This window comes from Momordica charantia, unplaced genomic scaffold (assembly GCF_013281855.1).
Source record: "Momordica charantia cultivar OHB3-1 unplaced genomic scaffold, Mcharantia_2.0 BLBB01000070.1, whole genome shotgun sequence".
In the NCBI taxonomy this organism is placed as follows: Eukaryota; Viridiplantae; Streptophyta; class Magnoliopsida; order Cucurbitales; family Cucurbitaceae; genus Momordica; species Momordica charantia.
Genome location: NW_028275226.1, coordinates 13,552 through 29,657, shown reverse-complemented (window position 1 = coordinate 29,657; position 16,106 = coordinate 13,552). Strand labels below are relative to the sequence as shown.

General features: G+C 35.9%; 3 protein-coding genes across 6 annotated transcripts; 1 reads left to right on the top strand and 2 right to left on the bottom strand.

Annotated features, from left to right (window-relative positions):
- Positions 1-688: 688 nt before the first annotated feature.
- LOC148207806 (putative protein phosphatase 2C 66) lies at positions 689-1,705 on the top strand (the record flags this gene model as incomplete). The annotated part of the gene is made up of 2 exons (XM_088118273.1): positions 689-741; positions 1,092-1,705. Coding segments are annotated over 2 exons (503 nt in total), but the record flags the coding sequence as incomplete, so codon positions are not given.
- A 2,321-nt stretch (positions 1,706-4,026) lies between these two features.
- On the bottom strand, positions 4,027-7,985 carry LOC148207805 (uncharacterized). 3 transcript variants are annotated; one of them, XM_088118270.1, is made up of 6 exons: positions 7,723-7,985; positions 6,857-6,933; positions 6,677-6,773; positions 6,360-6,584; positions 4,248-4,330; positions 4,027-4,167 (listed from the first exon to the last, which is right to left on the bottom strand). In XM_088118270.1, the coding sequence occupies exons 1-6, from the start codon at positions 7,894-7,896 to the stop codon at positions 4,059-4,061; spliced, it is 765 nt and encodes a 254-aa protein (XP_087974396.1). In that variant the 5' UTR covers positions 7,897-7,985; the 3' UTR covers positions 4,027-4,058. The 3 variants fall into 3 exon arrangements, with proteins under 3 accessions (XP_087974396.1, XP_087974397.1, XP_087974398.1); XM_088118271.1 differs by having other exon boundaries at positions 6,857-6,930; XM_088118272.1 differs by lacking the exon at positions 6,857-6,933 and having other exon boundaries at positions 6,677-6,778; positions 7,723-7,980.
- A 4,627-nt stretch (positions 7,986-12,612) lies between these two features.
- Positions 12,613-15,740, bottom strand: LOC111020434 (uncharacterized). Of its 2 annotated transcripts, none has more exons than XM_022297115.2 (4): positions 15,498-15,740; positions 14,526-15,420; positions 13,891-14,057; positions 12,613-12,951 (listed from the first exon to the last, which is right to left on the bottom strand). In XM_022297115.2, exons 1-4 carry the CDS (start codon positions 15,671-15,673, stop codon positions 12,744-12,746), a joined length of 1,446 nt encoding a protein of 481 aa, XP_022152807.1. In that variant the 5' UTR covers positions 15,674-15,740; the 3' UTR covers positions 12,613-12,743. The 2 variants fall into 2 exon arrangements, with proteins under 2 accessions (XP_022152807.1, XP_022152808.1); XM_022297116.2 differs by having other exon boundaries at positions 14,589-15,420; positions 15,498-15,739.
- Between the last annotated feature and the right edge of the window lie 366 nt (positions 15,741-16,106).

Here is a 16,106-nt window from a genome sequence, read left to right as displayed (position 1 = left end):
TTCACTCCAAAAATGTTTATGGAAAAAGCACAAAGCACCACTCAAAACTAATTTATAATTTGCTATGGAATGTTCTTTAGTCCCTAGGCTACTTACTACAAATCCTCTTGGACTGCATTTCCACATAAATATTAAGAAGGATGATTGCTTTATCCTCTTTATTTTTCTGAATATTTTCGATAATCAAAAGTAGTTTGAAAATTCTTAAAACAGATAAAAACTCTAAGTGCTTTTAGTTGAATCATTTAATTAGTGTTTCTTTTTTCCTAAAAGTATTCAAAAAGCACTTCACCTTTTACTTTAAGAATGTAAAACAAACGCTCCCTTGAAAACAATTTTTTCGAAAGGCATCCCAAACATGCCCTTACTGTCCATGATCACCAAGTTGTTGCATATTTGCATATTAAATGGATATTCAGAGATACAAGGTGGCATCATAAAAGTCACACTCTGCGCCAGTTTAGTCATTTGTAGAGTCAAATGGAGTTATTTTGGATGCAAAAAAGTTTTTTTAATTTCAGTCCATGAAGTTAACCGGCACATCCAAGGATTGTAATAGCAGCAACTACAGTTGATGCGGGGTTTTGGAAAAAATTTCTCTACTCTTTGGAATAGAAAATAATTCTTAAGAACACTTCTAAATAGCTCCTAGCCACTGTCAATATAGTCTGTGATGGTGTTTTTTCAGCTTTTCCAGAGAAACAGGTTTTAGCTGCCGAAGCGTTTCCTTGTGTATGGAAGGTCTTTTCCCCCTCTTTTAGGAGCTGAAAAATGCATAAATCAGTTCATAACATTTTGTGAACTTTATTTTCTGATTGATCAGCTACTAATGCTATGCTATTTATCATATTATAACTAGGCTCATAGAGAACCCTGTCACGATTTTCTGTGACTGGAAAGCTGAACTACTGTGTTTGAATTAATAAAGGCATCCTCAACCAAATAGTACTATTATGCAGTTATGTTAATTTTAGTTTATTCCTTATTTGTGAACAAATGAATTGTGTTACAAATACTGAATGTTATTTCTTTGGTCTTTTGTGTATTACCATCCTTTGGATTAACTTGGTTTAAAGATTTTTTTTTTATAGAATTTCAATTCAAGAAGAGATACGGTGTTTTGTGGCGTATTTGACGGACATGGTCCTTTTGGACATATGGTTGCGAAAAAGGTTCGTGATACCCTCCCTCTTATCCTATGTACTCAATGGACATCTAAATCAGACGAAGATCAAAACAATCTCGTTGAGATGAGACATTCCAGAAGTTCAAATTCTGAAGATTCTATAGCTTTAGATGCCAATGATGATTGTTACAAGTCATTGGAGGCTGAAGAAAATGAAAAATTCCCCAAGATGTATCTGCCACTCAAAGTATCTTTACTGAAGTCCTTCAAATTAATGGATAAAGAGTTGAAACAACATCCTAAAATTGATTGTTTTTGCAGTGGGTCGACGGCTGTGACTCTAATAAAGCAGGTAATATTTCATGCATCATATGATGGAATTTTCTCTTTGTATATATCATTATGCTTAAATTAGTTTATCAGTATCTCAGTGTTGATAAAACTATGTTATTTCCGTATATGAAATTCTTCTTATTTTTGTCACTTCACTAGGAAGTGCTCACGTTTCTTCTTTTATGTGCTTGAACTCTAGAGGACTATGTTGAGTGTAGTTCGGACTTTAGAAGACATTGCCTCAAAAACAATTTGTTGTGAATTGTGATTGTTTGAGTTGTAAAAGGATGGGAAGACCCTAGATCACTTGTTTATTCATCATGAATTTGCAAGTAAGCTGAAATTTTCTATGTGAAGGGTTTGGGATGGCTTCGTGTTGCGCAAGGGATATTATATTTTCCTACCTTCTGAATTCTGTTCTTTGGAAAAGCTAGAGTTCTCTGGAGGAATTTAATAAAATTCTAATGATTCTTTGTATCACCAAGGGAAGTTAGGAGAAAGAATTAGCTTCTAGAGGTATTTAATGGAAGGAGATTCCTCATCGTCAATTCGTCACCTTTTTTTATCACGATATCTCAGACAGATTTTTCAATAAATGTTGCAGATTTCACTCCATTTGAAGGCTTTGAAGTTAGGAGAACCCAGATGCATATCAAATATCTTCAGGTTGATGCTATTTTATTTTAGTTTAGGGATGAGAGCAAAATCAAAATGTTTCAAAACATAGTGAGATCTTTTAGAAGGCCATAGGTGTTGTAATTAATCGCCACAAAAGCTCGGTGGTAAGTATTAAATGTCATTGTGAACTAGCTGGGCATATTGCTGTTGTATTTCATTGTTTTGGCAACTTGGTCCTCGAATGTCAAGGTTACCTCTCAATGGCAAGCCTAGCATCTTATATCTCAGGAACCCTGATGTCAAGAAAGTTGGTGGTAACATTCAAGAATGGAAACAGTCCTTCCTATCAAAATGTAGCAGGTTGACTGTCATCCATGCTGCATCAGGCAACATTCCAATCTATTATCTGTCTGTCTTTATTCGAGATCCCTGGTAAACCAGTCTTGAAGGTCGAGAAATTTCATGTGTGAAAAGCTAAATTTATAGGGTAGGAGCCTTCTTACTAATTATAAGATAGTGTCTATTCCTTTGGAGTTGGGTAGTATTCATGGGAAATATTAAGATAAAAAGCATAGCATCAGTATCCAAATTGCTATGAAAACGTTGCTGAGGCAGAGGATTGGATTAGTTCATTGAAATGGTGGATGTTTCTGTTTCGTTTTGAAGCTTTGAGGTGTCTGGAAACTTCACGAAATCATTTCTTTTAGGATAGTATTTTATCCTCCCCTTGTGTATGTTTGGATAAATCCATGTTTACTTCTCGTGTTGTAAAGCTGTTGTCCTTCCTAAAGGTATTTTATGGTTCTATGGAAATTTAAGATTTTCAAAAAAGTGAGTTAATTTGGTCTTTATCTCATAGCAAGATCATTACTTCTGTCAGTAATCACTACTTTTCCCCCGGCTTTTGATTAGCATTTTGAGTTTGCTTTCCCTAGATTCTTTGAATTGTGCTTTTAGAAGGATGCTTGGGTGGTGGATCGCTAGAACTGCCAATCCCTTTTCACGGTGTTTGTGTGGAAAAGGAAGTAAACGATCATGAAACTTCCAAATGGATCTCTCTGAGGGATTGTTTCCTCACTCGAAGAAGAGACTCATATGGATCATTGGGTCTGTGGGTCTTTCAACATTAAATCTACTTTCTAGTGTCCCACCAAAAGCTTTCTAGAGCCCACCAAAAGAGTACTTATTCTCGACCCATGCATTTGTAAGTCATCCAGGGTAGATATCTTGAAAAGGTGAAAATTTTCTGGTGAAGTTTAGCTCTTAGAAGTTTAAGCACTCTTGATAAGGTGCAACTCCGACCTGTGTCATAGGGCTTCAAATCCACTCTAACGCACGTTTTTTGTGTATAGTTTATTTCTCAGTTGTCCTTTCACCCAGGAGTCAGGCTTAAGGTTTTGGAGGTTTTTGATTTGAACGTGGTCTTCCCTGGCTCCCTTCATTGTTCTTGTTCACTTATGTTTATTAATCACCTCCTTACGGCCAAAGCCTAAAGTTACCTTGCAACGTAATGAGGTGCACTGAGAAATTCGATGATCTGGGACTTGTCAACTCTAGTACTATATGGGAGGGTTCTTGCTCGATTGTGGTTTGAAGTGTTGATGACCTGAAGCAAATAAGCTTCATAAATGTGAGTCATCTTTCGTAGTTTTCCCCGGCATTTTTTATTTGACGGGAAGCATCAGCTCTTCAATTTCATGAAGGGGATCCTAGATATGCTAAAGTGTCCCAAGCTTAAGGGTGGAAGAAGCAGTAAGCTTGCAATATTGGCAGTACTTGACTGGGAGTCGAGACCAGGCCACGAGCCAGGGCCTACCAAAGTATCAAGAAGGCAAAAACTCCAAGAAGAGCCAAGTCTAGGTCAAGAAAAGAGAGCTCGGGATTAGGAGCCAAAGAATTTGATTGAGAAGAAAGAAATAGATACATAAATGTTCAAAAACATAAAATAAAAAATAAAATGATTATGCCTAAATTATTAAAATCACAAACCTAAATACACTCCTCGGGCAAACAATTCATCAGCCTCTTTTGCTTGTTTATGAGCCAATTCTTCAGTAAAAGAAACGACTGCTTCAAGAACATGGTTGTACCTGATATTGTTCAGTAGAAAGTGATTCTATGAAACTTCAACATTGTCCGCAAAGACTTCATAAGCTGATTGCATGAATACCTTTTCAATCTCTGCAGAAAAATTTGTACAAGCTCCAGAGATGTAACCTGCTTCGTTTTGACCAGTTCGCCAAGTTCAAGAACCTAATAGAATTTCAACCGATCATGCACCCGAAATGCCACAACTGTTGATGCAATTTTTAGGGAGCTGGTCGAACTGGAGGTCAGTGCAATCGAACTTTATAATCCAAGTGAATCGACCGTCGAGTTGATCGATTGGGCCTTAGCTAGAAAAAGTCATGGTCTCCAGGGAGTGATAAAAAGGAGAACACCAGTGTGATGTCAGCCTATTACACTCCAATGTCTAAGACAGTAGATGAGCTTAGAAGTGAAGAATAAAGGACGAGTCTGGTGGAATTACCTTCCCCTCTATTTATAAGGTGAGTGTAGTGTGAATGGTCTCTTTAAAGTCATGGAGGTGGCTGGGCAAGTGTGCTGCCCTTAACTCTACCGTGTCCCAAGGTGGCAAGCCTGTGGGGCTACTGACAGCAAGCCCGCAAGTAGGACCGCACTAAAAGAGATGGTGACCGCTGCAACCACGAACATGGTAGCCAACTGTTGAGCTGCACATGGTCGTGCATGGCTGTGTGAGCCACACGACGCAAGTCGGCAGCCGTGCAGCTTGTGTGCTGCGCGATCCTCGTGGGCTCATTTTGATCTCAAGATTGGTCGTCTTGGGGCCAAAGCAACATTGGATTCCTCAATAATAGCCCTTTACTTCAAAGTTTCAGACCTATTTGTAGTTGAACTCCACACTACTTTCCAAGGAGGAGACAAATGTCGCTTTAATGAGGATCTCGAGACCACATCTGGTGCATACTATTATGCAGATGTAGTGCGGTTGGTACGGGCGAAACAGCGAGGGGCAAAACGACGTATTGCATGGCTTATAGGGACGAAATGGCATATTGCAACGACCGGTAGAGGCAAAACGGTGTATTGTGCGGCTGGCAGGGCAAAGCAACGTACTACAATGATATGGATAAAACGATGACGTGTAGAGTGGTGTAAAGTTCAATTATGAAAAGATACATCAGAAGAATACTACAAACCAAGGAAAATGTTTGCCCTGAAGTAGGGGGCTACTGTTGGGGAACCTACTCAAATACCAGGCTTAATTAGGCCCAAGGAAGACCAATGTGGAGCTCATGATGAGCGCAAGAGGACTGCACAAACAAGCTAGTACACAAGCTTGCGCATCTGCCAACTTGAGCAGGCCAATAGTTGTAACTCTATGCAGCCATAGGCACACACATCCATGTGTAGCATTGCTCGGCCATCTGCAGACTGCAGCTCAGCAGCTAGCTGGCATGCTCGTGGGCTACAATGGCCGAGGGCCTGAGCAGCCACCACCTCTTTTAGCCTGCCTCGTTGCCAGCAGCCTACATGCTCGCCCATCTTTGGATACGGCAGAGTTAAGGGCATTCATTTCCTCACGCCATATTGTGCGGTTTATAGGTGGGCATAGCCACCCCATCACTTTAAAAGGACCATCTTCACCACCATCAACCCATAAAGAGAAAGATTCTCTGACCTTCGAAGGTATGCAATTTTACCGAGACACGTCATTTATTCTTCACTTCTTAAGCTCATTGACTTAAGCATCAGAGTGTGGTACGCCGACACCACACCGGTGTTCTCCTTTTCATCGCTCTCTCTATAGGCCACGACTCCTAGCTAAGGCCCAACCGCTTCTCGATCAACTCGAGAGTCGATTCACCTGAACTATAAGGTTCGATTGACCCCGACCTCCAGTTCGACCAGTTCCCTAAAACTTGCATCAACAGTTGTTTAGCTTAAAAAAACACATTTGGTCTAAGTACTTTTTAATATTACTAAAGCATGAGCTTTAACATGTAAAAATTTAGACATGTAGTTCAAAATTTGTAATGATTTTGTCTTAGTACTTTCGGTAACGATTTAACCCCTACAGTCTTAAAGTTTGTAACAATTTAGTTCTTACCATGAAAATTTTTATTTGATTTAATACAATTTTTCAACTACTTGCATCAATAAATTGCTTAGGAAGACTATAAAAACTAAAGTGTTACCCACAAAAGTAAATGGATTAAATCATTACAAACTAAAAAAAGTTAAGTCTTTACGGACATACACTCATGAAGGCAATATCTTCATCATTTTTTGGTCTCTTTACTCCAGATACAGGAGGATAGCAAAATCTTCCGTTCCTATGTCGAAATCTTTCGTCTGCCCACCCAGGTTTGAACACCAAAGGAGAAGGGTTATGCAGACCTCCATTTTCAGAAGCAACTAACTTTCTATTGGCTCTGGTTATAGGCACATTAAATTCTTCTTCTCCCCTTAAAATCTCCTCCATCTACTCAAAAACAAAGGTTCCTCGAATATTTTACATGAACTAAAACGATGACATATGACATAAAAACCTGAAAAGAATTTGGTCCTATAAACCTTTGTATTATTGAAGAAATCCGCATCAAATGCTCTAAATACATGTTTGAGAAGAGATCCTTTCCCCCCATTTTTCAAACATTCAGTGTCACTTTTGCTGTCCTGATGAAAAGAACATGAAAAAAGACAATACGAAAATGGAATAAAACACCGATTAGCGGAGTAACGAACAAGTGTTACCTGGAGGAAGGAGTACGGTAATGAACTCCAACTTTTTCACACAAAAGTTTCCAGAATTTTTTATAATTTGCCACCTGCTTTAAGTTTATCAAAGAAAGAATACTTTTCAAAAAGGAAAAGAAAAAAGCTAAATATATTGGGTTAGTCCCTAACCTTTAGGTGTTGTTTTTTGATTTAGTCCCTAATGTTTAAGAGTTCCAATTTCATCCTCTTATTAAAAAACCAAGTCCTTGATGTGTGACTGATTACATGACATAGCCCTTGCTTTAGAAATTTCCCCATAAAAATGCTACATTGCTACTCATATGTGTTTTTTTAACATTTAGTGATGGCAAGAACTTAATTAAAAAAATTAATACATAAAACTGAAATAGAAACTTCCAAGAGATCAAGGACTAAATTGTATACTGTTTAAATCCTATTTTGGTTTTGTAATTCTAGATTTTCAAGTTTTTTTTCATCTTGGTGAATGTACTTTAAACCCTCAATTTTGGTTTTGTACTTTCTAACTTCTTTTCTTTTTTTCATTTTGGTGCATGTTCTTTTAAAACTTCTACTTTGGTTCATTAAAAAATAATCTACAAAAGTAAATGGACTAATGAATTGATGACATCGTCATCGAAGAACAGAGCACCTCTCCTCCTCCTCTTCTGAACCCAAACGAGAGGGAAAAGAAAACAGACAAAAATCAAAATCAAGCATTACATATTTAGCAAATCTTGCTTTCCAGGACTAATTAGAGAACGAATCATATTAATAGCAAAAGAGAGGAAGGGAAATTGCGATGAAATTGAAGACCGTCGGCGCATGCGAAAAGGAAAGACGAGAACAGAAAAGAAAACATGAAAGAGAAGATGAGAAATTACCATTGGTCTGAAAGGAGGAAGAGGCGGCGATTGGTCGGGGGAAACGGAAGCGTGAGGAGAAACTGGAATGCATTGGATTGCAACTCCGAAGAAGGAGAAGATGAGGAAGAAGAAGCAGTTGGCGGCGGTACTGGTACGAGTCATCGCCGTTGGAGGACACTTGTCCACCGCCATGGCTGAGTCACTCGCTGCAGATTCTGATTACTCTCTCTCTCATTTTGGTTTCTTTTGAATTTAAATTTCTCCATTTTGCCCACTGAACACGTCGCAATCAGAGTCGGCCGGCGCCGAATTGGGACTCCAAATATAAAAAAAAAAAAGGCCAAATTACTATTTGAAAAATTAAGAAAAACACTCGAGTTATTTTTTTTTCCTTAAAAAATACCTCTATATTTCTAAAATTTCAAAAAATATATCCATTAATATTTTGAATCAAAAAATTCGCGTAACATAATTGAGAACTATTAGATGGTATTACAATAAATTTAACTTTTAATAACGGTAAAAAAAATTCACTGAGTAGAAACAATGATGGACATATAATTGACCATAGTCATAGTCAAATTTATTTTAGCGCGAGTTAATTGTTACAAAATCATTTCAAATTCTGTTAAGTCAAGTTTTTCTTCCAGATATTAGCAGGTGTTTTGTTCAAAATATATATTACAAAATCATTTCAAATTCTGTTAAGTCAAGTTTTTCTTCTAGATATTAGCAGGTGTTTTGTTCAATATATATATATATATATATATTTTGTTGAGTACAACATTCAAAATATATTATTTGAAACAAGAGTATTATTGAACTTTTGAGAGTATAGGGTATTTTTTGTAATTTAGTCGATAAAAAAATGTGAAAGTATAAGTTTAGTCCGTCAAATTTTTTTTTTTCTTCTTTTGTGAATTCTACAATTGAGATGATAGAAATCAAACCATGAGATATTTAACTTTCAATTCTATATTTAATAGGTCTATGAATTTAAAATTTACACTTATTAGATATAAAATTAAAATTTTATATTTATTAGAAACTTAAATTCTCATGAATTTAGGGTTCTCTTTCAATTCTATATTTAATAGGTCTATGAATTTAAAATTTAAGATATAAAATTAAAATTTTATATTTATTAGAAACTTAAATTCTCATGAATTTAGGGTTCAATTTTGTGTTTTTGAGAGTTCAAAAGCAAAATAGACACAAAATAAAAAATTAGAAATACATGGACACTTTTCAAAGCTAAGGAATATATTAAACACATCCTTAAAAATGCAGGACAAAACTTGTAATTTAATAAAAAAAAGACATATTTACATCAATAGTATAAAAATATAATTTTCTAATACATGTTTTCTAGTACAAACATATGGGGTGGGGATTCGTTATCACGACCTTTTAGTCGGGGTAGATTTCTTAACCAGTTGAGTTATGTTAGGATACGTCTAAATTTTATAAAAGTAAGGTTATATTTGAAAAAAAAAATTGAATTTTTTAAAATACATAATTTATTATAAAAGCTTATTACAATATTTAGATGATCATTTGCTTAATGTCCAAAATAGTTACGTGTCTCGTTACCCATGCTCCAAGTGCTATTGTCCAATAGTTCCATGTGTCTAATTTTCCTCCATTTTTAGTGTCCATTCCAAGAGGGTCTAATGGGTTATGTAAGACCAATTTTGTGGAGGAAAAATTAAGAGAAATTATACCAAATTTTATTTTCCAATTTTATATTTTATCTGTTTTCTTTTCGTTGTTCTTGCTCTCGTGGTGTCTCGTTTTGCTTTTCAATTTCGTAACAGTACGATAACAGTACAAGCCTCTACCATTTCCCCATTAAAAGTGGGTTATTTGTTTTTCTTTTTAAGTTATATGTTGTTTTTCATGTTTTGTATGTATTAAAATTTCTAATATAAATACATTTTTTTTGTGATAGTATTATCATGACAAATCTTATCAAATTAGGGTTTGTTCTCCTTGACATCAATGACAATAATTATTTGTCATGGGTAATTTATGCTGAAACCCACTTGGATGCCATTAACATGGGAGAAACTATTAAAGAAGGAAATATGACTTTGAGTCAAGAAAATACAAAAGTCTTCATCATCATCTCCACGAGGGATTGAAGATTTAACTATCTGACAATAAAATATCCCCGTGTTTTATGACATAATTTAAAATAGAGGTAAGATCATCATGAAATGAGTTATGAATGATGCACTTGAGGCTCCAAGATTTCAAATCGGTTAAAAATTCAAGTAATGAATGATGGAGATATGTTAGAAAAGTCATTTTCTACCTTTCAGGTTTCAAATATGCTTCTACAGCAACAATATCGAGAGAAGTGGTTTATAAAGTATTCTTAACTTATATCATGTATTCTCATGGTTGAGCAAAATAACGAGTTGTTGATGAAAAGTCATAAATCTTGACCAACGGAAGCAACACCATTTCCTGAAGCAAATGTTGTGAATTTTAACAATCACAGTCAAGGTCGTGGTCATGACCTCGATAGAGAAAGAAATAATTATTCATGTCGTGGTGGTCGTTATAATCATCTAAATGTCAAGAGAACCACATGAAATGATGATCATATAGGAAAAGCTCCACAAGATAAGAGTTCTAGAAGTATTGAACATAAATACTTCTGATGTAGAATGACTGAACATTGAGCATGTATTTGTCGTTCGTCAAAACACTTTGTTGATCTTTATCAAGATTCCCTTAAGGAAAAAGTGGGAAATGTGAAAGCAAACTTTGTCTAGCAAGATGATGATATATTTGACCTGTCCAACATGATAAATTTGGATGTGACAGACTTCTTTGGCATAATTGATAGAATAACAAATGCTTGTGTGTTGATATATGTTATTGATATATTACTGATATATCTCTGATATGTGTGTGTTCATATACTATTGATAATAGTATATATCAACTAACATACCTTTATGTAGGTATGTCAGTTATAAAACTAATATACTTAATATGAAATACATTGAGACATATCAGCTTATATATATTAGTATAAAATATATCAAGGTATATCAGTTGTAGCAAATATACCTAGTATAGTATATACCTAATAGTACATCTACATTAATTATAACTGATATATCTAATATGAAATACATCAAAATATATTAGTTATGAAGTATATCGAGATAAATCTAACAATAAAAATGGAATGGATATCTAGACCAAGTTGTTGTCCATGAAGTAAAAGAAACATTGGTGTCTAATAAAATGCAAAACAAAACCTCACGTAAGACTACCGAAATTTTGTGCTCATACAAGGTATATTAATTAGTGACATTAAGGTGTATGAGTAACGTTAACGTAAATAAACTATAATTTGATATATTTTGATGTACTCTATACTAGATATATCAATTATAAATAAGATGCTTTGATATACTTTCATCAATACTTTATAACACGAATTGGAGATGACGAGAATTCTTGTTTGTTTTCTTAGGGAACGGAATAAATCTTCTATCATTCAAAAACTTCGAATTATTAATTTAATTTGAAAAACAATTATTATTTTTATTGCTTGATTGAAAGAACAGAATCAATTTTACTTCAATATAATATTTTTTATAAAATAGTTAAAGGGGATAAAAACTCTTTATCTTTAAATTATAAAATTTAATACACTTTTGGTCCTGAAGTTTGAGATAAATGTCAATTTGATCCCTAAAGTTGCAAAATGAAACCTTTTGGTTCTTGAGATTTGAAGTAAGTGTCTGTTTAATCCCTAAATCTTTGAGATTTGAAGTAAGTATCTATTTAATCCCTTAAATTTTAAAATAAACATAATTTGAAAAAGTGTTTTCTAAATAATCCCTTTATTGTCTTCAACCGGTAGTTAGACTTAACAAAAAATGAGGTGGCAAGTTAATGGATGACTGGATTTTTATAACTTCTTATTTTATATGAAATGTAAAAAAAAAAAAAAAAAAAATTATCTAATTTTATTTTCCAGGTGGCATTTTATTTCTTTCTCCCCACTTCTTCCTTGTTCTTCACCTTCTAGTGCGTCATCGCCCGCCAAAGAGCTCTCCCCACCGCCCACCATTGACTTCGCTTGAGAGAGGGGGAGAGCTCTCCCTCGTTCCAGATTTGGAATGAAGGAGAAAGGGAGAGCGGTGATGGCGTCAGTGAGCTCTCTCCGGCAAAAGCCGTCATCACTTTCGCTGGAGAAAGGGGAGAGAGAGCTTTCCCATCTCTCTGACGACGGCAACAGTGAGCTCTCTCCGCGAAAGAGGGGAGAGAGAGCTTTCCCATCTCTCTCACGATGGCAACAGTGAGCTCTCTCCAATGCCTATCGCCTACCGTCGCTTTCGTCGAAGAAAGGGGAAGCTCTCTCTCTCTCCACTCCAAATCTGGAACGAAAGAGAGAGGGAGACCGCCAGCCGTCACCGGAGAGAGAGAGCGCCCTCTCCATTCCAGATCCGATGAAGAGGGTGATGCTCTATGATGAGAGACGACGAAGTGCAGCAATGACAATAACAGTGGTCGGTGGTTGGTAGGAAGAAGGTGGAGGATAAGGAAGAAGAGGGACAAAGATAGAAAGAGGAAGTAAGAAAATACTGCTCAGGATAATATATTATATAAAAATCTAATTTTTTTATGCCTCATCTAAAAATATAAATTAGAATAATAAAGCCACCTAATAATTTGCCAATCTACTAACTGACAAAGAATGTCAGGGACCAAAAATTTACTTTTCTCTTATTTTTATATATTTAATTACTTTTCAAATTAAATTATTAATAAGAAACACTAAATATTTTTAAACACTAATTATTTCAATTGGAAATAATCTTTTAACTATACATCATCATATAATGATTATAAGAGAGGAAACTACTTTATATGGAGCTGTTTCAAATAATTTCTCGCTTAGGATATTCTTTAAACAACTTTACAATATGCCCCAACAATTACAATCACTATCGGCAATCTCTATATTTTGCATGAACAAAGAGATCACATTTTAAATAAAAGTGTATAAACTAATCACCAGTTAAGGCTCGCGGCCTGTGCTCGTAGGTAAAAAGTGACATCCCAGTCTGTGATACTGCTCGAACAAATGACATGTTTGCACTCAAGGTTGGGGCATTCCAGTAGTCACCAGTACCGAACACGACCTTGTTCTTCAAAGCCAACTTTCTTGTGGTCGGGAGACACGTCATACGTTTCGATGCCCTGTCTGGCACAACCCTGTTCCATTTTTCAGGCCTATTAGTGCAGTAACATGTATTATGTATATGATAGAAATACTTTTTCTATTATTGATATTCAGAAAGCATCGTTACAAGGGGCCAAGGGAGAATTAGAGAGCTCTCGTATCTCTCCCAAACAGCAGTCCTAGAAAAAACGGGCAAAAAGATGCCCCTCGACCCCACTACCAGAGTGTATGTACCCTATTACAAAATACTCACACTGCCATTTCAACCATACAATAGTCCCACCTCTCTAACAGTTTACCTTTCCTACATCATGCTACACGACCCCTCTTCCTAGAGTATACTTTCTTCACCAGATGCCTATCAGTATCTAAAACATAAACTATCCGTGATATGATCCACGCGGTTGTCAAGGGCAGAACAGTTGTAGAATAATAACTGAAAATCTCGATTGCATAAAATAAGTGGCCACTTAGCTAGCCCTCTTGGTATATAGTTGGGAGAAAATCGATCATCTGAATAAGTTTCAAAATTGTTCACACGTGGTAAAGGGACTATGACTTGGTCTATGACAAAAGGCATGAACACTTAGTTTAGGTAACATAACTGGTCGGAGCAAAATAGACTAACTGGTCGGAGCAAAATAGACATGTGCCAGACACTAGTTGTACAAATTAAATACAAGTATGAGATTTGTTAGGCACTTAGGTTGGCATCATAAATAGTAATATTAATATAGGACAAAGATAATAAATTTGGGAGCGAAATACATCAAGCTCCATCAAAACACTTAATCATCTATAGCATATAGCATATAATAATATTCAGGAAATACCCAGAACATTGTTTCTTTCTGGATTTATGAAACTAAGAGACATGAATCTAAAATATGTACATGTTTCAAAATAAATGTGGATCAATCATAAAACTAAGAAGATTAAAGAACAACAAAACCTTGTTTTAATGGACTCACATGATGTGCTTTAGTAAGTGGTTTGCTCTGGACTTCTCGTTAGGCCCTCCACACATTGTTACTAGTTCCTTGAACTCAGAGTGAACACTTTGGCATATTATACCTCTTTTTCCAGATAAAAGAGAACTCAGCTCCACAAGAATAGGCTTCTGAATTTCTGACATCACCTAGCGAAAGATTGAGAGAAAGAATTACATTGGCTACAACCAAAAAGATAATAATACCAGTAGATGCAAGTTAAGATCATTTAACACTAGCAAAGAAACCAACAAATTTTATGAGAAATCGATAAACCCGAGCATAACTCATCAAGCGGTCAGACATCAGTGTTTACCAAAGGCAGTATCACTAGAAAATGTTCAAGAAATGGTACCACCACCTCATCCTCCTACCAAAGGCAAGATACTAAGGAAAATTCATGATAACTCAATAACTTTAACTAAAGTCAAGACCTTCTAAAATTAAATTCTGACACATAAAATAGCAAAACAAATGACTAAAATACAGAAGCAAGGAAAGGATTATACTGAAAGTAAGATACTATTTCAATAAATGAAAAAATTCTTTCAGGTTGGATATTGTATTCTACATACTTCGTTGCTTTAAACTAATACTCATCAGTTCCAAACTCGAACCTGGTAACTTGTGAATATAACAGTGGATGAAAGGCTACAAAAAGATCTCCAAACAAAATTCACCTGACCAATAACAAAATCATAGTTACTCTTGTACTTCCGTCTGAGTTCACTCTCTGGGGTAGCCAATAATTTAGCAACACAACCATTACTGATGCCTGATACTAATGCAATTAACGCAGTTGTATCCAAGTTTATTAGATCCTCATCACCACCCAACAAATTTTCCAAACTTTCAGATTCCATGTCTTCCATGCCCACAGGATTAGGCTTCATTGCCATAATAATGGAGCAGAAAGGATCCCCCAAATCCCTGTTCAGATTCCTCTCCAAAAGCTCTGGCTCATCCACACCAGTAAAACAAGCTTCACTGTTGCAATTTGAACTCTTAACCCCACAATTCCCATCATGAACTTTAATCTCAAGAACACAGGCTTCTTTATAGCTTCTGGGAAGCACATTAACCCAATCCCCCTCAGTCTCAGAGAAACCGAAATCGAAATCCGAGAAATCGAAACTGTACTCAGCAGCCCTAAATTCATCTTGGAGCCGTCGCAGAATAAAGTGATCGAGTCCATGTGCAAAGAACAAAATGATCAAGCAGGGTTCCAAGGCCGGAAAGGATCGAGCCGCATCGACCACTTCCTCGAGTCGAGATTTCAAGCCCTTACTTCTATGGCGACCATCGTTCCAAGAAACATACCTAGGTTTTCGATCCGATACAATTACCCACACTGGTTTCCGATTCAGAATGCAGATTATATCAACATGAACAACCTTAGAACTCTCAACGCGACGAGGGTGCAACGGAATCGGCTTACAGACGCGTGAAATTCCAGTGACAGAAGGGTGTTGAAGAATGTGAACAACGGCCTCGAGGTGCCCAATGTTCAAGCTGTGTATAAATCATAATGGATATCAGAGAAGATACAGAAGATTCGGAACTGGAACTGAAAATGAAAATGGCGGAACCTGAGAGGGGTGGAGGAGGAGCAGCGGGAGAGGAAATTGAGTTCGCGAAGAGCCAATTTGAGGAGAGTTCGTCGACTTGAAAGGGTGATGTTGGTGGAAGAAGGCAGCCTTTCGATTCTGTCGATAACCGCTCTGCATCTTTGCTTTGCCAGTTCTACTCCATCAGATTCCTCCATTTTTGTGGGTTATATGGTGAAAAGTACTATCTTTGTAAAGATCAAAATGTCCCGGATTACATCAGAATGGTGTGTGAATATATATATATATATTATATATTATAAAATAAGCTATTCGTCTCGAGTTTTATACGTTTCTATTTGTGTTAGTTTCAAAGAAAGTGATAGGATTCAAACTTGTCAATAAGATAAAACTACCGTAATGATGAGTTGATGATATGGCAATATTTATTATTTTTTATATTATTTTTGGCTACGAGAGGGAAAGTTTTTATTTTAGGAAATTTTAGAAATTTCAAGTCTTTTTATTGACCAATTTTAACATTTTCTAGAAATTAAATTGAAACCTTTTAAAGAGAATAAATTTAAAAGGAAAAAAAAACATTACAGACTAACGAGTCTGTTCTAACTCTCTTTCATGACTTAGCTATGC

Coding starts and splice junctions, on each gene's coding strand:
- LOC111020434 (XM_022297115.2), bottom strand. CDS start 15,673: ATGGAGGAATCTGATGGAGTAGAACTGGCAAAGCAAAGATGCAGAGCG. Junction 14,058..14,525: donor TTATATTCACAAGTTACCAG/GTTCGAGTTTGG, acceptor ATCTTTCGCTAG/GTGATGTCAGAAATTCAGAA. Junction 12,952..13,890: donor CACTTACTAAAGCACATCAT/GTGAGTCCATTA, acceptor AAAATGGAACAG/GGTTGTGCCAGACAGGGCAT.
- LOC148207805 (XM_088118270.1), bottom strand. CDS start 7,896: ATGGCGGTGGACAAGTGTCCTCCAACGGCGATGACTCGTACCAGTACC. Junction 6,585..6,676: donor ATTTCTTCAATAATACAAAG/GTTTATAGGACC, acceptor GTTTTTGAGTAG/ATGGAGGAGATTTTAAGGGG. Junction 4,331..6,359: donor AAGATATTGCCTTCATGAGT/GTATGTCCGTAA, acceptor AAATTCTATTAG/GTTCTTGAACTTGGCGAACT.